The following is a 27,957-nucleotide window of genomic DNA, read 5'->3' as shown; positions in this document are numbered from 1 at the left end:
TTTACAGTATAGTTGCTAGGTAACAGATGTGGAATTGCCTCTACCTATGTCATATTTTGTGCTCATGTCCAACCAGGAAGTACAATTATAAACTTTACAAAAACGATCAAAACTGGGGACAAACAGGCAAAATGTTCAGGACATTTTAGTGAAATGTGTAGTCTAAAGCCCTTTAAGTGCATTGAAGGATGAATCAAATATTATGTACAATCACCTGTAAAAGTACAAATGATCCTACTTGCTACCTATCAACTTTGTGGAGAGCTGCTGACTAATGACCCCACAAACATGCCCTACAGTCCATTGTGCTGAATAATCTCGTGTTGTTTGTTTCTTTTCCAGGGTGACGTTGGCGGACCCGGGCAGAAGGGAGGCAAGGGAGACAAGGGTGAAAGCGTGAGTCATTGTTTTCAGTTCAACTCGACGCCTTTTCGTGACTCATCGAGTTTTAAATGATCTGTCTTTATGCGAGGAAGGTGATGAATATTAACTGAATACATTACGCCGCGTTATGAGGACGTCTTGAATTATTCTACCGTTTATGAAATGTTTCCCTCGGGGGCCGGGATGTGCTGTGCCGCCAACATTGTCTCTCAAAATCCCAGAACTTACCGTATTTTCTGCACTATAAGGCGCACTTAAAAGCCTTCAATTTTCTCAAAAAACGACAGTGCGACAGTAAGAGATTTTGCTTAATGCGCCTTATAATCCAGTGCGCTTTATATATGAAAAATGATAGAAAATAGACCATTCGTTGACAGTGCGTCTTATAATCCAGTGCGCTTTATAGTGTGGGAAATACGGTAAATGATTGGTATTCAGTTTAGCTTTTTTCTTGTCGCTATCTTTAGATGTTAGATGGAAAGTCAGCAAGGTTATTACAGATCACTATGTCAGGTTAAAGTTGCATCGGATATGAATGTATTTTTTATTGTTATTCTGAAACGTGCATGTGATTAGAGGAAATCGAGCATAAACAATGACCATACAACAATATACATGTATCAAAAGTATTATTTGGTCGTATATTTGTTCACGATGAAGTGAAAGTACATATTTAGCAGCAGTAACTTTTAATAATTTGTTCATGAGTGGTAAATCCAATATACCATATTTTCCGCACTTTAAGTCGCACTGGAGTATAAGTCGCACCAGCCAAAAACTGCATATTAGAGAAGAAAAAAACATCTATAAGTCGCACTGGAGTATGAAATGCAGTTGCAAGTGTGAAAATAACAAATAATATCACATATAAGTTGCTCCAGAGTATAAGTATAAGTCGCACCCCGGCCAAAACTATGAAAAAAGGTGCAACGTATAGTTCGGTAAATACGGTATATGTGTCTTTCATTAGACTGTGTGACTAATTGCATGATCTGTTTTAGGGTCCCCCAGGTCCTGGTGGTCTTCAGGGTGTGATTGGAGCTCCAGGTCCCGCTGTAAGTACTGACTCATTTCTCAAATAATAGTAATGGTTACTCATGATGAAAAGCTGATTTATGTATTTCTATTTACCAGCATACATAAATACAAATAAAATAAAAACTTAGAGGGGACATATTATGCAAAATTGACACAACTCTGTCTCCATTTGTGATTTTTCAAAGAAATCTGACAAGTTATGGCTGAAAAATGTCTTTGTAGTGATTTTCAACAACAATTACAATACGTAAATAATCATCTGCTGCTGCTAAGAGGCGGGGCTTATCATTTCTATAGTTTTGAACAGGAAGTCACTGAACGAGTTTCTGATAACAAATCTTATTTAATTAATATTACTGTTTACAATGAACAAAATTGTTATAGTTTAATATTAAATGCTTGTAACAAAAAGCATTATATGTCTCCTTTAATATACATTATCCACACTAAATAAACCACCAAGTTTGTCTTTGTAGCAGAATATTTAATATGTTTTCAATGCAAAACAGCAACAGTGTTTTGAGCTCTTAATAATAGTTCTTGTTTGAGCTTAATTTATCAGAACAATGCAGTTAGCCTTTTACACCAGTTTTTTGTGCAAATAAAAACACTATTGAATATATTTTTTTATTTTATCCAAATGACTTTGATGATTTTGAATTGCTCTTAATAACAGCCCAAGTCATAATGGGTCTGAACAATGCAATGCTTTTATGAAAACGCTGGGACGTGTTTTGGCTGTGCGGAGGTGTGACTCGAATGCTAAATGAACCCTCACTTACTACTTAGGCATTGATTTTACATTTTACATTTCAAGTTTTTGCCTGATAATGAGCGTATAATACATTGGTGTTTAGTGCACGGCGCATATAAACTGTTTATTTGGACACGGGCAAGGGGCAATAATATGAGCTGCACATTAAAGACATAATTTTACTGTGAGGACTGTTCAAAGACACGTTGTGCAATTCAATAGGGTACTCGAGTAGTTTAAAAAGGCTGTGGTCTATGAAAGGAATAACATGAAGCAAAAATAAACACTTTGCCATGTTAGGCTGGGTTAAGCAAGTTTTGATTCAACTCTGATCAGACCAAATACAGTTTAATCTACATTTTATTAATCCTGTTTACGAGGTCCTCTCCCTTTGAGCCTCAAAAAGCACTCCGTTTCAGACTGTGGCCGTCAAATATGGACATCTGGAGGTCCGTAAGTCATTCCCAGACTCGTTCTGAGCATTTCTGTTGTAAAACCGGGCTCATTACAACTCTGTGCTCGTTGTGAACTATATAAAATAGATTCAAATTAGAGAGTACAAAGATTAAACAGTAATACTACATGGCAAATGAGGAAACAGTATCATGTTATTCATAAATACCATGTGAACATTTTAAAAAGCAAAACAACAATGAGGAGACCGTTTGGACCTTTCTTCCTCGTAGAAATTACACACATCTTTGGCCTATAATAATCTAATAATAAGATAAGATAATCCTTTATTCTCCCACATGGGGAAATTTCATTGTTGCAACGCAGGTAGATACAGAGGTAGATACAGAAGAAAAGAACAGATCACTTATAGGAAGTCTGAAAAACACTCTCAGTAGAAGATCTCCTATAAACAAAAACTCCCATAGACAAAACCTCCTGTTACCCAACAAGGGATGGAGGAGAAAAATAATAAAGATTAAACAAAACAAAAACAAAAAAACTATAAATAAAAAAATAAATAAATAAATAAATAAATATACAAATAAATAAAAACAATAAAAACTACCAGTCGAATCCGTCCCACAGACTTTCTCATGAACGAGCTAAAACCTGACCTCATACGCCGCCCTCTCTCTTCCCCCATTACCACAACAGCAAAAAAGTCTTGTTCCCCCAACGCCCCAGATGCAACACGTTAGCATAGTTAGCGCTGCGAGGAAGCCAGAGGAAGCGACATTGAGACGTATCCGCCGTAAGCAGGAGGCAGCACACCCCGGCAGCAATGCTAATTATTTAACTGATGTTTGGCTGCGTCTCGGGGTTTGTCTGGGGAGGGCAATATCGACAAAAGTTCATATCTTGATGGTTATTGTTGTTTGTTTGTTTTAATCCATCATATATGTGCTAAAACTTAGATTAAACTTGAAGTTGCTTGAGATAAAACGAAACACACAGAGAAACAAAGCAAAAGCACGACTAAAATCAGTGAAATACACGATTTAACGGTGCGATATGGGCGTGGGGGGGACCACCGCTTGCTGGTTTCAATGATGTAGTTACTTTGCCTGAAATGTCCCACTGCATGGCATTAAACACATTGACCCTGCATGTATTAAATCACAGGTTACTCCACAACTGGATGAGAGTTTATTGTGATATTGCGGAACATTCCAGGCAGAGAAATAACAGCTGCACGGAGACAGAGCGGGTGGCGAACACTCCATTAAAATGTATGCGACAGTAAGAGTGCGAGTGACGCTAAAGCTGGAGCTAACTGTCTGATCGAGGCTGGGACCAACCAGACGTTCCAAACATTCAAGTAAAAAGTGAATCGACTGTAAATTCAAGCCGAAAACTGCACTCGTTACACTTTTATCACAGACGATATGCTCCATATTCTTATTTTGTTTGCATTGAAACGAGACGCTGTAGGTGAATAGAAAAACAAATCTTACATTTAGAGATATACATTTTAAACTTTACTTTACTTGCATAAACGATGGGGGGAAACAAATGCCGTTTCCATTGATAAATAAGGGTTTTTATGTGTAATTAATTCAAAAATTGCACATGAATTAATCTGAAATGAAAAAAAAAAGAGATTTATTGCTTCATTTTGTGCACATATTAAACTAATTATATATATATATACAGAAGAGATTTTGGACTATTAGCCTAACCGGCATCGAAAGTCTGATTTTACCTCCTTTTTTGGAGTTAAAACTTGAACAAATCAGGCTTAAAATTACAGTCGATCTCAACAAATCCTTCACTACGATCCGTCCAAGTTTGATGCGTGTAGGTGCTTCTTTATGATCTTTATGTCTCTACGGGAGAAAAACATAATGTTCCATGAATGAGTTGAACATAAATCAAATAATAAAACATCTGAAGGTGCAGAACGACAGGTATACTGATTAAAATATTATAAACAACTCACTTCTTCTTCATTTAATATCCCATGAGAAGTGTCCACCCCCCATGCTGACTCTTTGACACCTATAGCTTCTTCTTTACCACCAATATTACATTTCTCAATTTAGATTTCTCGCTCGTGCCCCGCCTCCCGGTCCAGAAGGAAATGTTTGTCAGTTTTGTATTGGAAAAGGAGCTAATGAGCCAATAAGTCTTTTAGCTGAAGTGTAATGAGCTTTGCATTCATCTCTGCGACTCAAGCCAGAAGATCTTTAAGGAGGCGGTGTTTGCAATGGCACCATCACTCTTCAGGCTATTACTGGGGAAAATATCACACGCGTTAAGTTGAGTGAGGAATAATTAAAATGTTTTATGAATGCCCTGCCCAATGTGTCTGAAAACAAGCCACACACACTTTTTCCCAAACATGAGATGGATTAAAAACACTAAGATGTAAAAGATGTACACTTCAAAAAGTAAAATGCAGCATGTTTGAATGATCATAGAATAGTGTGTTTTTGTATTAATATGTGTACTATTTGTGTGACTTAATGGCTTTGAGTCGTTTTTTTCTTTTTTTTACTTAAAATAAATCAAGATCAATTCTATTTATTTATGTATTTATTTGGACAATGCATATCGATGAACGCATTTGACGTGTGTAATTATGCCAGTTTACTGCTAATTTCCATCTGTTATGCCTGGAAAACAATTACAAAACATTACAAAAATCAATTAAAAGGTTTGTTTCATGGAATTTTCCAAAGTATGGCATTAAACTCTTCTAATTTATTCAGTTACATTGATGCTTTTATTCTCCTTTGGCGTCCTTAGGGTGCACGGTGGCAAAGGCGGTTAGCGCTCTTGCCTCCCAAGAAGGAGATCGTGGGTTCGATTCCCAGACCATACCAACATGATCTCTCTGGATGGAGCAAAAATTGGTGACTCTAAATTGGCCCTAGTGAATGAATGTGAGCGTGAACTGTCTGTAATGTCTCTGTGTCAGCCCTGTGACAAGTTGGCCACTGTCCAGGGTGTCCTAAGGCCCGAAGTCACTGGGATAGGCTCCAGTCACCCGCGACCCCGAAAGGGAACAAGCGGTAGAAAATGGATGGATGGCATCATCTACAAGTCTCCATGGAGAAAAATATGTAATATGTAATGGCATACTGTGAAATATACTAGGTACATAGTGCAGTTAGTGTAGTTATATTTCATCATAGATAGGCAAAAGTTTATATATTTATTTCCCTGAATACCAAGTTTAGTTCAAAACCTCTCTTTATTTGCACTTTCCAGCTTCTCTGTCACTTTTTATTGTATCATTTTTTTATATTTTTTTTTTTACTAGTGAAAAACATCAGCCAATTGTGACTTTTTCCGAGTGCAGTCACAAAAGATCAGCCCCGCGTCAGATTTAGTGCCACAAATGAAAGAGGCCTTGGTCACATTTGTTAAAATATCATTCGATCCATTCACACTGTCATGAACAAATCAGATCCAGGCCAAAAAAATGTATTATTATTATGAATTATGATATATAAAACCCAGTGAAAGCAGCCTCTCCTTTACACCTGCCCCTCACTTCTTCACTTCTTCGTGTCTGTGATGCGGCGCGTAAAGGTGAAAGATGCTGAGTTCATGGTTGAAGTTGCAGGCGTCGGGTACAGAGGGGAGACGGGCGGGGCGGGGGATCGAGCGTAAGACGGGCGGGGCGGGGGAGCGAGGTGAGACGGGGGGGGGGGGGGGACTCCACAGAAGTGCTGACAAACTGTGAGCTCCTCAGTTCAAATGCGTGTCAGCACTTCAAAGTCTCGCCGCAGCCCCAGTCCTGGGACGAGAGGCAGCCTCCAGCGCCGGGTGAATGCAGAAGGGTTCAAGGCGAAACTGTGATGATGTAGGGGAAAAGGGGAGAGGGATTTTCTCTACCCAAAATAGAGGTATTATAATAGTTTATGTCATTTTGGATAACGCCAACCCTTTATCCAATGGAGTCCAAGCCAATACGGTCGCTCGATCAACAGGAGCGCATCCGGCTGTTGAAAGTGTGGCTAGTGATCCATCAATGAATCATTCAAATGTACGTGTGAAGCTCAAATCATGCCGAAAGCATTTAAAAGTGCTATATACGAAACAATAAAGAACATGTATTAAAATCACAATACAAATGGAGAAACGTCACAATCCAATATGAATACAAACAAATAAACAGTGGATTAAAGTGACTCTGACAGGTTTGACACAGATTGAACTAAAATGCAGTTAAGATGTATCTGTATTTGGAATTTGGCTAAATTTGATAAATGTTATGACAGAATAGCAAATTTTTTAGGTTTATAATTTCACTTCCTGTTTGTAATTGATGACATCACACTAGGCAGTTACCCAGCAAACACTGGGCAAAAACTCATCTAATGTGCCCATTATTTTTATTCGACAATTAAAAATATATGAGACTTTATATTGTTGATTTAATGTGTAGAGAGTCAAAAAGTAGTTTCTTTGTGTAAATTATGCATCAACTACAGCTTTTTCAAAGTTTTCTCCACAAATACCTGCTTAAAACTATAATGTATATGTACAACAGGTACAAATACACAAAATAAAAGTGAAAGTTAGAAAATAGTACAAACCTGTCATACATAACATCTAACAGGATTTTTTTAGATGTATGAAAGGAGAGCTGAAAACAGATTTAATACTGACAATTTACAGATGGTACAGTGAAACAACATTTTGTGTTTGTTTGTTTGCTTACTTTTATTAAACCAGTACAGTCCCTCTTGAGATAGAAAATGTCGTTTTTCCAGAGGTTCTTTTTACCCAAGTGAAGACAACAACAATGCAATTTACTGTTGCAGCGTTTAATTACAAACTGATCCGAACAATAATGGTATTTATTCAACATTTCCTCCTGGGCAAAGCATCTTCTCCTCGTGCTTTACCTCCATTCTCTTTCTCCATTCTCTTTTCGAGATGTGTTCATACCATAGACATATTCAAAATCAATTTAGACAACAGAAATGTAGACCAGTTAAAGAAGTGTAAGGTCGTGTCGTGCTTCCAGCGCCAAAACATCACGCGCAGAAATAAAAACGTTGAGATTCCTGCATCAGTCACATCACCCAAAGCTGTAAAAGAAAGAAAGTTGGCAAAGAAATACAACCTCAACCTTGAAAAGTACTTCTAAACTGCCCGACCCCAGCTGTGTTCTGCCCCCTGCTGGTTGTATCGAGCCTCCTCCGCGACCTTGACCGGGATTAGGACGGAAACCCCCATCACACAACGACGACCACGGAGTCCACACGTGCGCTCCGCGGCCGTCGTTATTTTAAGGCTTAGGGTTAATTGTTTTTTTCCCACTGAACATATTTGAACTGTAATACCTGCGACCTCCAACAGGGCAGCGACGGCGAGGCGGGGCCCCGGGGACAGCAGGGGATGTTTGGACAGAAAGGAGACGAAGGACCAAGAGGATTCCCCGGACTGCCCGGACCCATCGGACTGCAAGTAAGTGCACGACATAGTACTGTTGTATTTGTGAATATTGTGACGGGAAATAGTACAAATACAGTTGTTAAATGGCAACGAGAAAGCCATTTTATTTACCGTGACTAAATTATATCGAACCAAAGGTTTTGATCGACAAATATGAGAGAAAAAAGATAATTATTCTCTTTTTTTTCTTCTTTTTTTGGCATATCACATCCTGCCAAAAGGTTAAATTAAATGTCAACTAAGAAATATGAAAAAGTAACACCACAATGAATTTAAAGCGCGAGATCATCAGATTGATCTTTATTTTTTATTGATCAGCTTATTGCAGATATTGATTTTCTTGATCTTTTTGGACATTCTTTCTTGTTCCACGTCGTTTAAAACAACTTTACTCACGATTAAGTTCAGTCTTCTGTTTTGTGGTGTCATTTTACGGACCTTGAAAGTGTCTGAAATAAAGTTTTATGATGACGTGCTTAAAAAAATGTGCTGATTGGGTTGTTAAAAACGGCAACATCCAGACGCTAAAACTGTAAAAAAGAAACTGAATATAAAACAAGACTACCGTATTTTCCGGACTATAAGTTGCACCTGCCAAAAAATGCATATTAGAGAAGAAAACACACATATAAGTCGCACTGGAGTATGAAATAAGTTTGCAAGTGTGAAAATAACAAAACAATATCACATATAAGTCGCACTGGAGTATAAGTCGCACCAGCCAAAAAATGCCTAATTGAGAAGAAAAAAACATATATAAGTTGCACTGGAGTATGAAATGTGGTGAAAATAACAAATAATATCACATATAAATCGCTCCGGAGTATAAGTATATAAGTATAAATATAAGTATAAGTCGCACCCCGCCCAAAACTGTGATAAAAGGTGCAACTTATAGTCCGGAAAATACGGTAAATAATCATTTGAGTCACATAAATATGAGAAAATGAGTAGGTAAAGAGAAAAAAAGAGCGTAAACAGTTTTAGAACGATCTTGATAGCATGGCAGCGCAGCTTATTAACCACATTTACCATGATTGCGTTACAGAAATAAGTATGAAACGTGGAGCTTATTCCTCGGCGGCATGAATGTGAATGAGTTCGAAATGCGTGCGACAAACTTGGCCATAAAACCAGACTCAGACCCTTCCCCCGGCGCCCGTGTTATTTACTTATCCTCCTTGTTCTTTTGAAGCTTCAGGTGCGGAGTCCGGGAGCAGCTCCTCCGCACCGACATTTACATCGCATCAAAACACATGATTTATTAATGCAGCCGCGGCTCTCAACTGCACTTTGTACCGCTCGGGGGTAAATGGTACTCTCCCCTCGAGGACTCCACCGCGCCCCAAAAAACATATCACATTTTTACATTTTGTATAGTTTATAAAGTCATCCGGGCTCGCGTTTTCGTACCGGCGTTTTATTATTAGTATTATTATGCGGAAAGCTTCATCCCTGCAGAGACCTACGCCCAAAACGAGCTGCTGCCGTGACGACCGAGGCCCATAACATGAATTTTGAATAGGCCTTCCTCCGCATAAATACACTCCGTTCTTAAAGTTATGAGCAAATTGTGGCACATTTTGGATATTTGTGGCTTCGGCTGTATTAATAATTCAGACACAGTTTTCCAGGATACAATACCATTTTCTATCTACCGTATTTTCCGGAGTATAAATCACTCCGCAGTATAAGTCGCACCAGCCAAAAAATGCATAATAGAGAAGAAAAACACGTATATAAGTCGCACTGGAGGATAAGTCGCATCATCTTGAAATGCAATTTAAAATAATAACAGATGAGAGAACATGGTGAATAGGTGTACATATGCTAACACTAACACCTTCAGCTACATGACGTATGCTAATGCTAACACCTTCAGCTACATGAGGCACAGACAGAACTGTGGTAAGTGTCTGGTATGTTAACGTAACATATGAACAGTTATTCAGATAACTATAGCATAAAGAACATGCTAACAAGTTTACCAAAGCATCAGTTTTACCCCAAATCACTAAATCCATTGAATTCTTCTTCCTCTGTGTCACTTCTAAACAACTCCACAAACTCCAGAGGAAGAGGAAGTGCAGATTCTTCTTCTGCGTCGCTTAGAGCCTAGAGCGCCCTCTTGTGAAATGCGGTTTCCAGTGTGAAAATAACAAATAATATCACAATAAGTCACTCCTGAGTATAAGTCGCACCCCGACCATAACTATGTAAGACTTATAATCCTGAAAATACGGTAATACAATGCCTTGTAAGGAGAATTTACTTCAATACAGTTTTGTTTTGTCAATCAATTTAGTGTTAGTATTGATTTCCGTGTGTGTCTGTTGCCAAATTTGAACCTTTCAATCTTCAATATCAATTAACTCGGCGGGATTCTTGTACCACAATCCCATAATAGCTCGAGGGACGTTCTTCAGATTCTGTCCCCGTCGTCAGAAATCACAAACGCTACAGATAATTGCGCTGGCGAAGCTGAACGCGCACGGACTACGCCATGTATTGAAGGGCGGCTCAGCTAAACGTAATTAAAAGACTGGAGATGGAGTGCATTAGGCCCAATTAAAAGTCAATTGCGCTTAATAACAACGTTATCTGGGCCTATTGACCAGCGGCTTCGTCCTTCCTCACTTGGGCATAATTGACTAAAGATATCCCAAAGTCTGTCTGTTTTCTTGGCCCTTCTTCAGCTCGATAACGCACAACGAAGATGCACGGTTTTCAATATTGGGAACTGAGTCAAATCGAGTGCGACTTCAATCCATCCAATAGTTCTGTTTATTGACACACGAGAAACATGAAAAACGCGAATGTAAAGAAATGGATGCAGTTTTGGGGCTTCTGCTGATGAGGGCTGTTGGCTCCCGGGCCTCGAGACCCCCGTTTAAGAGATAAATTATAATTATAATTAGAAGAGAGTCAGAGGGAGGGGCACGAAGTCACGATTGCTAATGTGTGTGACCTGGATGCTTAAATAGTGTAGCTGCAGGAAGGTGTGTGAAAGGGGTGTGGTCCTGCTCCAAAACTTAAGATGACAAACTTATCTTCATTAAATAAAATGCCTAGGCCTGGAACAATAAAACAAATTAAATAATTATGTGCAATATATCAAATATAAAATATTGCATAAATGCTTATTAAGTCCATATAGTATTCATCATGATACTGCTCTCAAGGTCAAAATGAGAGTGCTGTGTGCTGTCTTCATCTAATTAAAATGTGGTTTTATCTGTTATTAGCAGAGGTGTGAAAATGGACTATGACTATTAAGTCCTGCTTGGATTGAGTTAACAAAGTGAGGAATAAGTTTCGACTGCTTCAAACTGTTTAAAATGAATATTGTTTCTGTTTTTTCCACATATTTAAGACTGTAAAAATCAGATGCAGCGTTCATAAATTAAATGTTATTTAGTCATTTTCAAAATCACAGCAGATGTATACAACCATTTGCAACCAAACATCTGCCAACGGGTATTCAAGCCATCAAATGAATCTGTATTTGAAATGGGCAAAATGGGAAAAGATATATTTTCGGACTCAATTTGGAAATGGAAAAATGAATTAGACTTTGATCTAAACAGTACTTTTGTTTTAATTAAATTATGCTATGATTCTGTTTGTTGTTTAGTTCATGTCTGCTTGTATTATTTTTAATATTATTTATTTATTTTTGTTATACACTCAGGTCATTTTATTCCATATTTAGTTTATTAGTTTATAAAATTTTAGAAAAAAATGGCGCTTTCTCAAAAATGTATAAAGGATAAAAAAAAAAATTCCACAAGATTGTTTGTGTAAGATTTTGACATTTACAATATTGTTTACTGTCATAATATTACACAACAAAAAGTAAAAAAGAACCAAACACTAGCCCCGACCAGGCTAATTTACAGTTTAAATGTTGAAAAACGATGCCATTCCATAGTTTGTTATTATTGCACCATCTGAATCACGTTCCTCTCCATAACTTTACAAAACAACGCCTCATTCATTCATCACCTCTAATCCCCATCTGTCAAATACCTGCGTTTATTCCCCGTTCTCGATGCACACTTTATTACGCCGCCTAAAACCCTCATCATAATACAAATTAGCTTTCCGTGCCGTCGCCGCGCCGCGTTAAATCACCCGCGCCGTCCCGACGCCCGTCCTTTGACAAATGCGGGCGTCGCACCGGTTTACGCTCAGGCAAAGTCGCATCCAAATACTTTTTTGTTGTCGGCGGCGGCGGCGGCGGCGGCGGCGGCGGCGGCGGCGCTGCGTCGGGCATGATTGAATCTCCAATCAGCGTAACGCCCTATCACCGTTGTTCTCACTTTGGCGCGGCCGGGACGTAGATGGATGGCGCCCGCGCTGTGTAATTTAACCGGGCTGATTATGCTCAGGCCTCCCATAGCCTTTAATTACAATAGGTGTCCTTTTTGACTAATTGCGTGTTTACTTTTAAGGCCGTCGGTGTTATTAATGTGCGCCCGGGCTTACTTTGCAGCAAACAGCACCCGTAAGAGGTTTTAATGAGAAGGAGAGATGTATTTATGCTCATATTTTCTCACGTTTGTGTCCATGGCGGCCTCTGTTCGTTAGTAACGTTCCTGTTTGTGTTCCCAGGGTTTGCCGGGCCCCCCTGGCGAGAAGGGAGAGAACGGAGACGTGGGAACGATGGTGAGTGCGAGGGAAGTGGGAGTGGCTTAGTATCCAGTGTTTTTTTATATTCTTTTAGTCGTATGTTTCGTTTAATAAAATGTTTGTGTTGAGACTGTGACCAAACGACTGTAAAATCTTTCATTTTCCTTCATTTTCGTGGTCGATAAAGCGACTGTTCCTCACGTTTGTGTCTGGATTTTACTTTTTGAAAAACAAAGTGAGTGAAATGTGACAAAAACAGCCAGATTAAAAAAATATGTGGTTTTATATTGAACAAAAAATAGTTAAATTTGCTTCTGAAATTGTCACGATTATTATTTTTTGGTTCTTACGATTATATTGTGACCTGAATAATGACGATTATCGACATGGCACAAGCATCTTTTCTGTAGGTTGATGTTTTTTGTGCACTGTCACTTATACATTTTAAAAAATAAAGTAAAAATTAAGTTGTTTAATAGTATAGTAATAATAGTATAAATAGTATAAAAAAATGGACCAAATGTTTTCCTTCTTTAAACAGTTTTAGAACGATGCAGTCTAAGATGACACGGTATAATAAAGGAAGCAGGGGTGTGCCAAATATCTGAACATCGATATATCGTGATACTATATTTGGTGATACAGTATCGATATTGTGTATCGATATATCGCCGTGAGTCATTTTTGTTGTAATGTCCCGAATTATTTTGCGACCGCACTACAATGTTGCTTATTGTTTAAAGAAAGGAAACTTGTTAAAGCGAAACATTTAACTTTTTCACTGTGACCCAGAGAGAGACCCAGTGATTCCCAGCCCTTAAAGAAAGTATTATTACTGTATGTATTAAGAAAATGTCAGTCCAGTCTAAAAAAAAGAGATAATTTTATATTAACATTGTTATTTCAAGTTTGTTGTCGTGACAGCGCTTTAACAAACTACTAATTTGAGGATTACTTTTAGTTCATGAGAATAAATTGTCCGTCATTATTTGTAACTGTGAAACAAATATCCATTAACCTCTGTGCGCGGGTTAAACTGATGGAAAGAACACTTGTTATGAATAGTCTTCATAAAATAAACAGATAAGGTGTGTTGTGGTGTTGTTTTGAGTGGTCTTTGTGTTTGTGCAGGGTCGAGCTGGTCCTCCTGGCCCCAGAGGCCCTCAGGGTCCCAGCGGATCCACCGTAAGTCTCAGCATCAATTTGTATTCTACATTTCACATCCAGACTTCAACAAATCAACAAATCCATTCATATTCTCATACAGTCAGCGCTCATGAACTCTGTTTCCCTCGCAGGGAGCTCAAGGCCCTCCTGGTGGTGTCGGCTCACCCGGAGCTGTTGGAGAAAAGGTAAATTAAACTTTTGTCCAACACTTTTGTGAAAGAGCTTTAGAGGGATGTACCAGCACATGTTAAAGTATATAATATGTATATATATATATATATATATATATATATATATATATATATATATATATATATATATATATATATATATATATATATATATGTAATCTACTGAGCAGAGTTTCTACAACTGTGGTGGTCTTTCTGAATTTAACTACATTTAATCCACATTTCTTTCTTTCTTTGTGTTAGTCCTTATAGAAATGCATGTTTCTAGTGTCACGTCCCATTTTTACCTGTTTTAGACCAAGTTCAGCCCTAGTTTAGTCATAGTTTAGCCCCACTTTAGTCCTAGTTTAGCCCTAGTTTAGACCTAGTTTAGTTCTAGTTTAGCCACACTTTAGACCTAGTTTAGCCCTAGTTTAGCCCTAGTTTAGACCTAGTTTAGCCCCAGTTTAGATCTAGTTTAGAGCTAGTTTAGCCCTAGTTTAGACCTAGTTTAGTTCTAGTTTAGCCACACTTTAGACCTAGTTTAGCCCTAGTTTAGCCCTAGTTTAGACCTAGTTTAGCCCCAGTTTAGATCTAGTTTAGAGCTAGTTTAGCCCTAGTTTAGACCTAGTTTAGCCCCAGTTTAGACCTAGTTTAGAGCTAATTTAGACCTAATCCTGGTTTAGTTCTGGTTGTACTCTGTAGTCATATTTCCCTGCTATAGACCATGTGTGCTTGTAAATGCATGTTCTTAAAAATTAGCACCAAACATGAATAATACACAAGCTGGTTTGACATACTGTTCATCTGTGTACTTTACTGTATCGCCAGCCTAGAAAACCACTACAGAGACGACTGCGACTCACCAAACGTTATTTCCAGTTCACGTTTGCTAATTATAACGGCTGCTCGCTGTAATTTAAATGAACAAAACCATATTGTCAACAACAAAACACTGGGAGATCAATTGCAAAAGAAAAACGGGGCTTGTTCCGTCCCCATAAGCAGGAACAAAGCTTGTCTTCTCTGAGCGCTAATTTAGCATCTAGTCTATTCTCCTTGTATTAAACCTTTTATCCCAGGTATTTAGTTTTCAAATATAACATATGTAGTTCATTATTTAACATTTTGTTCATGGTAAATCGAAATTGGAAACGGCTTGGTAATAGAAACCAGCAGATTTTAATTTCCATCATGTTTTCATTGTTGAAAATGGCTATATTACATGTTTAAACTTGTTTTTTATCATCTTAAAAGTGAAAGTGCAGAGAAAGAAGCAAAAACAGAACTTTTAAGAGCACTCAAGCCTCAAGCACAATTATAACATGGTTAAAAGTGCAAAAATGGCCCATTAAACATAACACGTCTCTGTAATTATCAACCTTTGACTGTAAAGTGTTTGAAGTGTTTGGGATTTTCAATGAATCGCCAGCGTTCTGTTGTCTGAGAATCCATTTCTGAGACGGCTGCTGAATGACCCTGACGACCAGACCCTGACGACCAGATCCTGACGACCAGACCCTGACGACCAGACCCTGACGACCAGACCCTGACGACCAGACCCTGACGACCAGACCCTGACGACCACAGTGTCTTCAGCTGTAAACTGCACGTCCTCGAGCTTCAATATTCATCTGTCCGCTGTGACTCCGCAGGGAGAGACGGGCGAGTCCGGCAACCCTGGTTCCCCCGGAGAGCCCGGTACTGGAGTGAGTACAGGTTCATTTTGTAAAGAGTGTAAAGAGTGTAAAGAGTGTAAAGAGCGTAAAGAGCGTAAAGAGCGTAAAGAGCGTAAAGAGCGTAAAGAGCGTAAAGAGCGTAAAGAGCGTGAAGAGCGTAAAGAGCGTAAAGAGCGTAAAGAGCGTAAAGAGCGTAAAGAGCGTAAAGAGCGTAAAGAGCGTAAAGAGCGTAAAGAGCGTGAAGAGCGTAAAGAGCGTAAAGAGCGTAAAGAGCGTAAAGAGCGTAAAGAGCGTAAAGAGCGTAAAGAGCGTAAAGAGCGTAAAGAGCGTAAAGAGCGTAAAGAGCGTAAAGAGCGTAAAGAGCGTAAACAATGTAAAGAGCGTAAAGAGCGTAAAGAGCGTAAAGAGCGTGAAGAGCGTGAAGAGCGTAAAGAGCGTAAAGAGCGTAAAGAGCGTAAAGAGCGTAAAGAGCGTGAAGAGCGTAAAGAGCGTAAAGAGCGTAAAGAGCGTAAAGAGCGTAAACAGCGTAAAGAGCGTAAAGAGTGTAAAGAGCGTAAACAGTGTAAACAATGTAAACAGTGTAAAGATTGTAAAGAGCGTAAAGAGCGTAAAGAGCGTGAAGAGCGTAAAGAGCGTGAAGAGCGTAAAGAGCGTAAAGAGCGTAAAGAGCGTAAAGAGCGTAAAGAGCGTAAAGAGCGTAAAGAGCGTAAAGAGCGTAAAGAGCGTAAAGAGCGTGAAGAGCGTGAAGAGCGTAAAGAGCGTAAAGAGCGTAAAGAGCGTAAAGAGCGTAAAGAGCGTAAAGAGCGTAAAGAGCGTAAAGAGCGTGAAGAGCGTAAAGAGCGTGAAGAGCGTGAAGAGCGTAAAGAGCGTAAAGAGCGTAAAGAGCGTAAAGAGCGTGAAGAGCGTGAAGAGCGTGAAGAGCGTGAAGAGCGTGAAGAGCGTGAAGAGCGTAAAGAGCGTAAAGAGCGTAAAGAGCGTAAAGAGCGTGAAGAGCGTAAAGAGCGTAAAGAGCGTGAAGAGCGTGAAGAGCGTAAAGAGCGTAAAGAGCGTAAAGAGCGTAAAGAGCGTAAATAGCGTAAAGAGCGTGAAGAGCGTAAAGAGCGTAAAGAGCGTAAAGAGCGTAAACAGGAACACGCTGTACACGCTGCTCCGTCTGCGCCTCGAGTTTCGTCGGGGGATTTGAATTATCTGATCGTTAAGACGTCATTATGTTCCACAATGAAGCTTCTGCAAGTCGATTTCCCATTACCTTTTTCCCAAAGACAGTTTGACAAAGAGCTTTGGAATTGCCAGAGATTAAAGGCTCAACAGAAACACAACTGTTACACACATTTTCAAGTTTAAAAATGATATATTTTAAACGTGTAAAAGTGTTTTAATGACTTTATATAACGGTTTATACATTTTCAGGAACAGACTTTAAATTAAATGATGAGCCTTGTGGTCATTATTACCATATCGCGTATTCATTATTATTATTATTATTTTTTATTATTATTTCATAATAAATAAATAAAATAAATAAAATAATAAATACATAAATAATACATAAATAATAAATAATTAAAATACATATATTAATAGATTTTTAAAAATGAAAATAATAAAAATAAAATGTATTAATTAAATTAAACTAAAAAATAATCATTAAATTAAAATACAATTAAATTTAAATTAAAATTAAATTAAGGATGCTCAAATGAACTAAAACTCCCAGTAAGTGACATGGTCAAAGCTGTAAATGTGTTGGTGTCTCAGGGCCTTAAAGGAGAGCTTGGAGAGAAAGGAGAGACCGGACCCCCTGGAGCCGCTGGACCCGCCGGAGGACGAGGACCCGGTGGAGACGATGGCCCCAAAGGAAACCCTGTGAGTACAACACTACAGTCTGACATGGCACAAACTACAGACTGACATGGCACAAACTACAGTCTGACATGGCACAAACTACAGTCTGACATGGCACAAACTACAGTCTGACATGGCACAAACAACAGTCTGACATGGCACAAACTACAGTCTGACATGGCACAAACTACAGTCTGACATGGCACAAACTTCAGTCTGACATGGCATAAACTACAGTCTGACATGGCACAAACTACAGTCTGACATGGCACAAACTACAGTCTGACATGGCACAAACTACAGTCTGACATGGCACAAACTACAGTCTGACATGGCACAAACTACAGTCTGACATGGCACAAACTTCAGTCTGACATGGCACAAACTACAGTCTGACATGGCACAAACTACAGTCTGACATGGCACAAACTACAGTCTGACATGGCACAAACTACAGTCTGACATGGCACAAACTACAGTCTGACATGGAACAAACTACAGTCTGACATGGCACAAACTACAGTCTGACATGGCACAAACTACAGTCTGACATGGCACAAACTACAGTCTGACATGGCACAAACTACAGTCTGACATGGCACAAACTACAGTCTGACATGGCACAAACTACAGTCTGACATGGCACAAACTACAGTCTGACATGGCACAAACTACAGTCTGACATGGCACAAACTTCAGTCTTACATGGCACAAACTACAGTCTGACATGGCACAAACTACAGTCTGACATGGCACAAACTACAGTCTGACATGGCACAAACTACAGTCTGACATGGCACAAACTACAGTCTGACATGGCACAAACTACAGTCTGACATGGCACAAACTACAGTCTGACATGGCACAAAATACAGTCTGACATGGCACAAACTACAGTCTGACATGGCACAAACTACAGTCTGACATGGCACAAACTACAGTCTGACATGGCACAAACTACAGTCTGACATGGCACAAACTACAGTCTGACATGGCACAAACTACAGTCTGACATGGCACAAACTACAGTCTGACATGGCACAAACTACAGTCTGACATGGCACAAACTACAGTCTGACATGGCACAAACTACAGTCTGACATGGCACAAACTACAGTCTGACATGGCACAAACTACAGTCTGACATGGCACAAACTACAGTCTGACATGGCACAAACTACAGTCTGACATGGCACAAACTACTCCTCTAGTGTTTTATTTAAGGGATGAGACAATGAGGCGAATAGGGCAGAAAACTTACTTTGGAGGGTGTCAATTTTAAACTTTATCTGCAGTTTACTTACTAGGTTTAAGAAAAATATTACATTTCAACATGTGATGTTTCCTCGTATAAATATGTATAATATATGATACGTAAAAATGTGCACATATTTGGGACATGTCAATCTGAAAGACAGAGACAGATTTACTTGTCTTGCTTAATTTTTTGACTCTCTCTCTCTCTTTCTCTGTTTCTCACTCTCTCTCTCCTCTCTCTCTATTTCTCGTTCTTGTCTCTCTCTCCCTCTGCTCTCTTTTCTCTGTCTTTCTTTCGTGATCCCTCTCTCTTTTCCTGCTCGTCTCTCTCTCTGCTGTCCCTCTCTCTAACTCTCTCTCCCTATCTCTCTCTCTCTCTGTCTCTCTCTCTCTCTCTCTCTGTCTCTCTCTCTAACTCTCTCTCCCTCTCTCTCTCTCTCTCTGTCTCTCTCTCTCTCTCTCTCTGTCTCTCTCTCTAACTCTCTCTCCCTCTCTCTCTGTCTCTCCATCTCTCTCTCTCTCTCTGTCTCTCCATCTCTCTCTCTCTCTGCTGTCCCTCTCTCTAACTCTCTCTCCCTATCTCTCTCTCTCTCTCTCTCTGTCTCTCTCTCTAACTCTCTCTCCCTCTCTCTCTGTCTCTCCATCTCTCTCTCTCTCTCTGTCTCTCTCGCTCTCTCTCTCTCTGTCCCTGTCCCTATCTCTCCCTCTCTCTCTGTCTCTCTCTCGCTCTGTCTCTCTCTCTCTAACGCTCTCTCTATGTCCCTGTCCCTGTCTCTCTCTGTCTCTCTCTCTCTCTGTCCCTGTCTCTCTTCTCTAACTCTCTCTCTCCCTCTCTCTCTCTCTCTGTCTCTCCCTCTCTCTGTCCCTGTCTCTCTCTCTAACTCTCTCTCTCTCTCTCTGTCTCTCTCTCTCTGTCCCTGTCTCTCTCTCTCTCTGTCTCTCTCTCTCTGTCTCTCTCTCACTGTCTCTCTCTCTAACTCTCTGTCTCTCTCTAACTCTCTCTCTCTCTGTCTCTCCTCTCTCTCTGTCTCTCCCTCTCTCTCTCTCTCTCTCTGTCTCTCTCTCTGTCTCTCCCTCTCTGTCGCTCTCTCTCTCTGTCTCTCTCTCACTGTCTCTCTCTCTAACTCTCTCTCTCTCTGTCTCTCTCTCTCTGTCTCTCCCTCTCTCTCTGTCTCTCTCTCTGTCTCTCCCTCTCTGTCGCTCTCTCTCTGTCTCTCTCTCACTGTCTCTCTCTAACTCTCCCTCTCTGTCTCTCTCTCTCTGTCTCTCTCTCACTGTCTCTCTCTCTAACTCTCTCTCTTTCTCTCCCTCCATCTCTCCCTCTCCCTCTCTCTCACTGTCTCTCTCTCTCTCTCTCTCACTGTCTCTCTCTCTAACTCTCCCTCTCTGTCTCTCTCTCTCTGTCTCTCTCTCACTGTCTCTCTCTCTCTCTCTGTCTCTCTCTCTGTCTCTCTCTCTCTCTCTCTGTCTCTCTCTCTCTCTCTGTCTCTCTCTCTCTCTCTCTCTCTCTGTCTCTCTCTCTCTCTCTCTCTCTCTGTCTCTCTCTCTCTCTCTCTCTCTCTCTCTCTCTGTCTCTCTCTCTCTCTCTCTTCCCCCAGGGCCCAGTTGGATTCCCCGGAGACCCCGGTCCCCCCGGTGAGCCCGGCGTTGCTGTAAGTGCTGCACTCTCTCGTCCTTCATAAACTCCAGCTGTGAGACGTGACATTTGCATCTTTGTGTATTTGTATTGACTTGATTAGAACGATTATATGGCACGCTCATTTGCATATATGTGTTCATACCTCTTTATGTTACATCGCTGTTATTATATCTGATTAGACGGTCGACTATGGAAGATAACCAAACGGGCTCATGAATATTGCAATAGAATCCAAATATAATTATATAAAACCAAATAATATTTTTTATGTTCTGTGACAATTCATGACAGTTAATTCATTCATTTTAATTAATGAACTGTCATGTTTTTTTATGGCAACTGTTGGAGGAAAAGAGAGTTGTAAAGAGACTCTGGATGTTATTTGCCATGTGTAGAAAACATAAGTGCAGAGCATACATCTGTGAGAGGTATTTTTAGAGAAGGACATCATTATCAGTAGTCAATATAATAAGATCATTTCAGCTGTCCTTGTTATGTTTTTCACCACTTGAAACTCATGAATGATCCTTAATACCATCAAAATAATACATTAGACTTACATTTGAGATGTTTTTGATGTCATGAGAGCAAATATAACCTTGTATTATAACTACAGCTTATATAACTAACATGTTGGTTGAAAAAACCATGTTTCCATGTTTCTATCATTTGTACAATTTCATATTTTGTTGTGGTTTTTCAGGGTCTGGACGGTTTGGGTGGTGACAAGGGAGATGATGGAGATGCTGGTCAGCCTGTAAGTTTACATTTTATATTATGTATGTGTCAAGTGTGTATTAATCCTTTTGACTAATGCTGCATTTATTCGTGATGTAGACAAGGTTTGGTGTAGTTTAGTTTTGTTTCCACAAATATTCCCAGTTCTGACACTGTGTTCGAGCGCAGCATCCACTTTGTTAATACAACGTTTCAACATGTGTAATTGTGCTGATTACTCCGCTGCACATTTGATTGAAATGGGTTTAAGTGGCTTTTTGTGCTGTTTTTTAGGGTCCTCCTGGTCCATCAGGAGAAGCTGGAGTACCGGGACCCCCTGGCAAACGGGTGAGAGGCACTTTATTTTCAGAGCCGAGCGCAGACCATTTTCACACCACATGTTCATTATGGTTTGACGTGTTTAGCACAAGGATGTCATATTTCTGTCTTTCTATTGAACATATCAGTCATTGTACTCGTACTTTTAGACTCGACTAGATTTTCTTATGTTATTTCTAATTTAAACAACTCTACTTTTGAATTCATACCATCAAAACCAGGCCCCAAATCCCAACCACTTAGCGAAACATGCCAAAATGGCTTTGAATTAAAAATGTCTTCCTATTTTTGAACAAATGCTCAAAAATGCCAGTAATAGTCATTTTCTTTTTTTGAACACACACAATGGGCCTCATTCATGAAGCGTTCTTACAGACAAACGTGCAACAAAGGTCTTCTTTTGAAGGTTTTTGGCATTCACAAATTTGAAAGAAAAATGTTCTGAAGATGTTCTTTTTGATGAACAAACCCTATAAACAGTCTGGAGCAGTCACAAATACATATTCATGTTTATGTAAGTAAAAGAGAATCTGGGTTCTCTCATCCTCTGAATTCATGAACAACAACAAGAAAACATTCATGAACAAAGTCAAAAAGGAAAGAGAACATTAGATTGAAATTCACTGGAGTATAAGTCGCATGTTTGGGGAAATGTATTTGATGAAATCCAAGACCAAGGACAGACATTTAAACTTGAAATGCAGTTTAAAATAATAACAGATGAGAGAACATGGTGAATAGGTGTACGTATGCTAACGCTAACACCTTCAGCTACATGAGGTATGCTAACGCTAACACCTTCAGCTACATGAGGCACAGACAGAACTGTGGTAAGTGTCTGGTATGTTAACGTAACATATGAACAGTTATTCAGATAACTATAGCATAAAGAACATGCTAACAAGTTTACCAAAGCATCAGTTTTACCCCAAATCACTAAATCCATTGAATTCTTCTTCCTCTGTGTCACTTCTAAGCAACTCCACAAACTCCAGAGGAAGAGGAAGTGCAGATTCTTCTTCTGCGTCGCTTAGAGCCTAGAGCGCCCTCTTGTGGTGGTCAGTGTGAAAATAACGAATAATATCACATATAAGTCGCTTCTGCCAAAACTATGTAAAAAGGTGCGATAATTATATAATTCGGAAAATATTGTACTTTGTCTTCCAAATACGACACACAATCCACAAACTAACAGTATTTTGGACGATCATATTTCTCTTGTGCATGAAAACACACACCAAAAACCAGATGTAACTAGTAGATTATGGGATTTCTTCTGTCCGTGCAAATGTATTCGGTGATTAGCAGACGCAGCGAACCGTCTCGCTCATTTCCACCACACTTTAGCAACGCCGTCAGAACAGAAGAGCGTATTATTCCCGTCCATTTAGCGTCCGGGTAACGTGAGTTCAGAGCAGCGCCTCCCGTGGACACGCTCGCCCCGTATTGACCGTTTGACCGTTAAAAAGGCCGCGGCTCAATTATGCTGTCACTTAGCGCTCTGAAAGCCTTTTCTGTCCCGCCAGGATCACACTGGGTTTATTAGATGTAATAGTTATATTTGTCCACTTGTCCACGCCGCTCCGTCCACATTATCCATTATATTACATTACATTGGTCAAATCAGAATGGCATTTAGATTATTGACTTTTCTGCTTCGATGACCATATGAAAAGGCAAGTCTTGGTCATCTTAACGTTACACTATTCATCCTCGAAGAACACCTATTGAACCATAGTATTCCTTTTTTCATTTGGATTATACTTATTGTAGCTGTAAAATATGTTCATTCAAACTCAAATGTCATATATTTGATGTAACGGTGTCTTCTATGTTGTAAGCGTTCGTATTATCTGAAGAAAGTAGATGCAAACATGTTCAAAGTAGCAATAAAAGGAGCTGTTCCTCTGCTGATTATGCACATGACATGTCTTCTCGAGATTACTACGTTTACCATAAATACTTCAAGAAAATACGCAGGAAAAAAGGTCACGCGCTCGTATTACGGTAGTTAGTTTGCTCCAGCTCATCCCGAAGGTTCAGAGCTGAAGTGGATACGCTTCTGCTTCTCTTTAGATGTTTTCTCTTGATGATTTGACCCCATGACCGCGGGATTCGTCTTTCCACGCGGTCGTTTCAGAAATGTGAATGCGTTGGGTTTAAATAGCGTGTTGCAGATGAAAGACGATCAGACAGAACAGAAGGCTTGCAGCTATTTTACTTAAATTGAATCCAGGTTGGCGGTGCTTTTTGTTTTCTTTTTTGGTCAGGCAGTATAAAGTATGAAGATATAGTTTAAAAGACAGATGTAGAGCACGACAGAGACAGTAGAGTATTACATGCAAAGCACTACCTCCATAAACGTCACAGGCAGCGATTCAGACGATGTTTTACTAATCAAGACGATCCAAATGTAATTTTTAATCTATTCAATTAAATTCACAGATTGACATTAGAATCAGAATCAGAAAAAGGAGCAAAATTCACAAAGTATGATCAGATAAAACATGCATAAATTAACTAATAAACTACTAATAAAATAAAAATATGTAGACAAAATGTACAAAATAATAAATTGAAATAGTGCAAAAAGTGAACAGTGATGATTAGATACTTAATAGAAAAATTTACAAATTATACTTAATATAAAAAGTTACAGATTTAATAAAAAAGTTACAAATTAAAATTAAATTTAAAAAAATGTTATTTAATAAAAAAAAAGTTAAAATCATAATTGATAAAAAAGTTACAAATTACACTTAATACAAAAAGTTACCAATTACACATTTCCAAATTGTTTAAGTGTTAAATGTAGTTTGCCTGCTCACCCTGTAGTGCCACAAGTAAAATATAATGTAGTAAAACGACTGGTATAAACCTACAGAGTCGTTGCTTCACCTTTAGTACCTTTAGTACGTCATAAGGCGCTGGTACAGCTGGCAGCCCGGTGTAAACGCTCTCTCTTCTTTCTCACACTTATTGTGCTTTATCTCCTATATTTTGTAAATATAGTTAGTATATTTTTTCTATTTTATTGTACGATAGGGACACGCGCTGGAATAGTTTTTTAATTCAACTGTTTTTGACTTTTTTCGGCTGGATTTGAGAGTTTTTCGTTGCGTTCGTTGTGTTGTTGTGACGTGAGCTAGCTCCGAGCGAGCCCACCAGCCCCTCCCCCGCGCCCTCCGGCCGCGCTAAAGTACGGCGTGTCGTCGGTACACGTTTATATACACGTTTATATGAAAGAGGAACTTCACGAACGATCGGGACACGCACTGGAATCGCTTTAAATTAACTTGTTTTGACTTTGTTCGGCTGGATTGAGTGTTTTCGTCGTGTCGTTGCGATGTGTTTTGGCTCTGAGTCCCCCGGCTCCGGCCCCGCCCCGCGTACCGCCCCCCGGCCCCGCCCCCCGTACCGCGTTTCCACAAAGGAGGAACTCATGAAACTGCAGAGAACAGTCGTCTTACCCGGAGATCGTCACGTTATCCCGTCGCAATACTGACCTAACCTAATACTGATGTGCAATTCTGTCGTATGTGCAATTACTGTGAAATTCATGTGCAATTCATGTGCTGTCGTGACACATATTCATGTGCAATTACTGTCGGGATCACATGCAATGGTATTTATGTATTTATTTGTCTATGGGAGTTTTTATTTATTTATAGGAGATCTTCTACTGAAAGTGTTTTTTCAGACTTCCTATAAGTGATCTGTTCTTCTGTATCTACCTCTGTATCTACCTGCGTTGCACCAATGAAATTTCCCCATGTGGGACAATAAAGGATTATCTTATCTTATCTTATCTTATCTTAAAAACGGCTTTTTAAACATAAACTTCCTCATCTTTCCTCCTTTTGAAACCACTGCTTTTAACTCACGCTTCACATTTACCATAATCACCAATTCTTCCATTATTTCCGTGCCATTTCTTTTAATCTGTCATCACGACTCTCTCGACCCTCTCGATCGCTCATCAAACACTGTTTTTCTCTCTTGACGCGGTGCCACAAACATGCAGATTTTCCAGTTTGAAATGATAATCGTGTTACGTGAAAGTGATCTCGTGTCGTCTCATTCCCCAGATAAAAACGCCTCGCCGCCGCGCTTTCACGTCCGGCCTTGAATTCATACATTAAAAAACACAGCGGACCGTAAGCGCTTTCTCATATTCTGGTGACGAGAGCGACAAAAAGAATGAGTCCCTGCGTTTGCGCCGCCGTAAAGCCAAACACATCTGGGGCTTTATGGTTTACAGTCTCCCAACACAGCGACATATTGTATGGTAACGACCTTCTTGGTAATATGCAAAACGATTCAAGGAGGCGTGCCGTGTTAATTATTACAAATTGCAGAGTTATACACTTAAATACCACTGACTACGGCTTTAAGGCTGAATCTGTGCAGCTGAAAATGTGAGTAATTCATAAACAGTTTCTTATTCGACGCAAGGAAATCATGCATTTTGTTGACTTATTAGGGATGTACTTATTGTATTGTGAATGGCCTTAGATATTTCGACCTATATTTGACCAACAAATGCAAAACTCAAGTAAATATGACTAATTATTTACATCCACAAAAACTCTTCCACTAGAATAAGTTATGTTTTTCTCATTTTGATAACAATGATGTTTTCTCCATTGTTCCATTGTCTATTTTCTTTTCCTGGAATATGATTTTTTTTTTAAATCAATCAAGACGAATACATTATTCTTATTTATTTATTAACATTTATATAAACAGTTTGTTTATATTTCTTTTTAATTAGTTATTATGATATTATTTTCATTTTTGCAGACGTCAGAATGGTGGATGAACACATTTCAAACATATATTTTTACAGCCACTGACAAAACATTTTTAGCTTCAATGCAAAAAATTATTATATATATATATTTTATTTATATGCATTTATTATAATTTTTTTTCTACTTCTAAATATATTTTTTTAATGAATTTCCAATTACTTCTCTGGTATGCAACAGCCGATCATAACCTGCATCCTGTCAGCAAATTCAAATGACTCATATTACTTCATATTTTCTACTTCCAGTTTTATTTTGCGACTGAGCCACGACAATGATGTGTAGTTAATGCACTTTGAAATCAGATATGTTTTTATAAAACCAGCCGCTCGATGTCACTCGATGCCTTTTGCACGAGCTGCGGCGGCACGTGTGACCTCCGCTTGAGACGCGTGGCCTTTGACTGCTCGGTCTGACCGTCTACGATGGTCAATGACGATCGGCTCACGAGAGTCTGACCAGAGGCGCTTTGGAGCCGGGCGAGGCTTTTAGTGCCAAATGTAGGACACGAGCTGCTGGCACACGAGGTTTATTGGTGAAATATGTATTCAATAACACTGTTTGGTACCGTGGTGGACATGGTTTGTGTACTGTGTATGTGTACTCTGTACCAGCCGGCTGCTCTAGTACTGTGTACTGTGTACCAGCCGGCTGCTCTAGTACTGTGTACTGTGTACCAGCCGGCTGCTCTAGTACTGTGTACTGTGTACCAGCCGGCTGCTTTAGTACTGTGTACTGTGTACCAGCCGGCTGCTCTAGTACTGTGTACTGTGTACCAGCCGGCTGCTCTAGTACTGTGCCGGACCCCCATGAACCATGAACTGTCCTTTTTCGTATCTTAGTTGACGGTTTAGTTCCAGCAGCTTCTGACTCGACACAACTCTTATACAGTCTCTGTTTAGACTGCATAATCGTGTTTATGTTCTGATGTGTGTTTGATGCCTCTTTCTCCTACTACTTCTTCTCCTACTCCTACTCCTACTCCCACTACTACTACTAGTAGTCATTTTGCACTCATTCACGACATACTTCTGTACATAATCTACATGTTTAAATCACCCTGACCTGCTGTGTTTCTGTCCTCTGTGAAGATGCTAACGTGGTGTGTTCTCTCTGTTCCTGACAGGGTCCTGCAGGAAAGTCCGGTCCGGAGGGAAGACAAGGAGAGAAGGGAGCAAAGGTAAGATCTGTGGAGGGGGGACGGCATCCGGGTAAGGCAATCCCAGAGGCCGTCGACGAGCTCAAATCAAACCATGAATAACCAGCTGACCCTATGCCACCCGCGTGAAACCAGCCTAATACTGCGCCAGTATTTTCAGGATGCTCTAACACAGACATTTTTGGTATTTTTGTTGTAAAAATATTAGATTTGAGCTGTAAAATGTCAAAAAAGTAACTCCAAACTCATTATAAATTCTAATTAAATACTAAGTAAGTGTTTCATTTGGCTATTTATTTAATTCAGCTCCAGTTTTGAACCATTTCTACATTTAAGAAAGGGTTTACTGGGATTATCCTGCTTTACATGTATTGTGTCCGTGTCCAATCTTATCGTTTTCACTTTCTTCAAAATGTTCTTATCGTAACAAGCTTAAATATCAGTGGATTATTTCGAACGATACGACAAAACTCTGTTTGCGCTCAGTGTTTTGTATAT

At 39.5% G+C, this 27,957-nt stretch overlaps 1 protein-coding gene across 1 annotated transcript in view; it reads left to right on the top strand.

Moving 5' to 3' along the window:
- LOC140356026 (collagen alpha-1(XI) chain-like) overlaps nt 1–27,957 on the top strand; it is a 196,153-nt gene that overhangs the window by 153,705 nt on the left and 14,491 nt on the right. The window contains exons 44-55 of the mRNA XM_072440716.1: nt 343–396; nt 1,386–1,439; nt 7,949–8,056; nt 12,659–12,712; nt 13,808–13,861; nt 13,975–14,028; nt 15,669–15,722; nt 17,451–17,558; nt 20,393–20,446; nt 21,137–21,190; nt 21,445–21,498; nt 27,427–27,480. Of these exons, the coding sequence (XP_072296817.1) occupies nt 343–396; nt 1,386–1,439; nt 7,949–8,056; nt 12,659–12,712; nt 13,808–13,861; nt 13,975–14,028; nt 15,669–15,722; nt 17,451–17,558; nt 20,393–20,446; nt 21,137–21,190; nt 21,445–21,498; nt 27,427–27,480 (756 nt within the window). The remainder of the gene's footprint in view (nt 1–342; nt 397–1,385; nt 1,440–7,948; nt 8,057–12,658; nt 12,713–13,807; nt 13,862–13,974; nt 14,029–15,668; nt 15,723–17,450; nt 17,559–20,392; nt 20,447–21,136; nt 21,191–21,444; nt 21,499–27,426; nt 27,481–27,957) is intronic.

The sequence above is a fragment of the Eucyclogobius newberryi genome, unplaced genomic scaffold (assembly GCF_026437365.1).
Source record: "Eucyclogobius newberryi isolate DKJ021-1_F unplaced genomic scaffold, fEucNew1.0.hap1 SCAF_12, whole genome shotgun sequence".
Taxonomy (NCBI): domain Eukaryota; kingdom Metazoa; phylum Chordata; class Actinopteri; order Gobiiformes; family Gobiidae; genus Eucyclogobius; species Eucyclogobius newberryi.
Note: the sequence above shows the minus strand (reverse complement) of the source record. Positions and strands in the feature narration are given on the sequence as shown.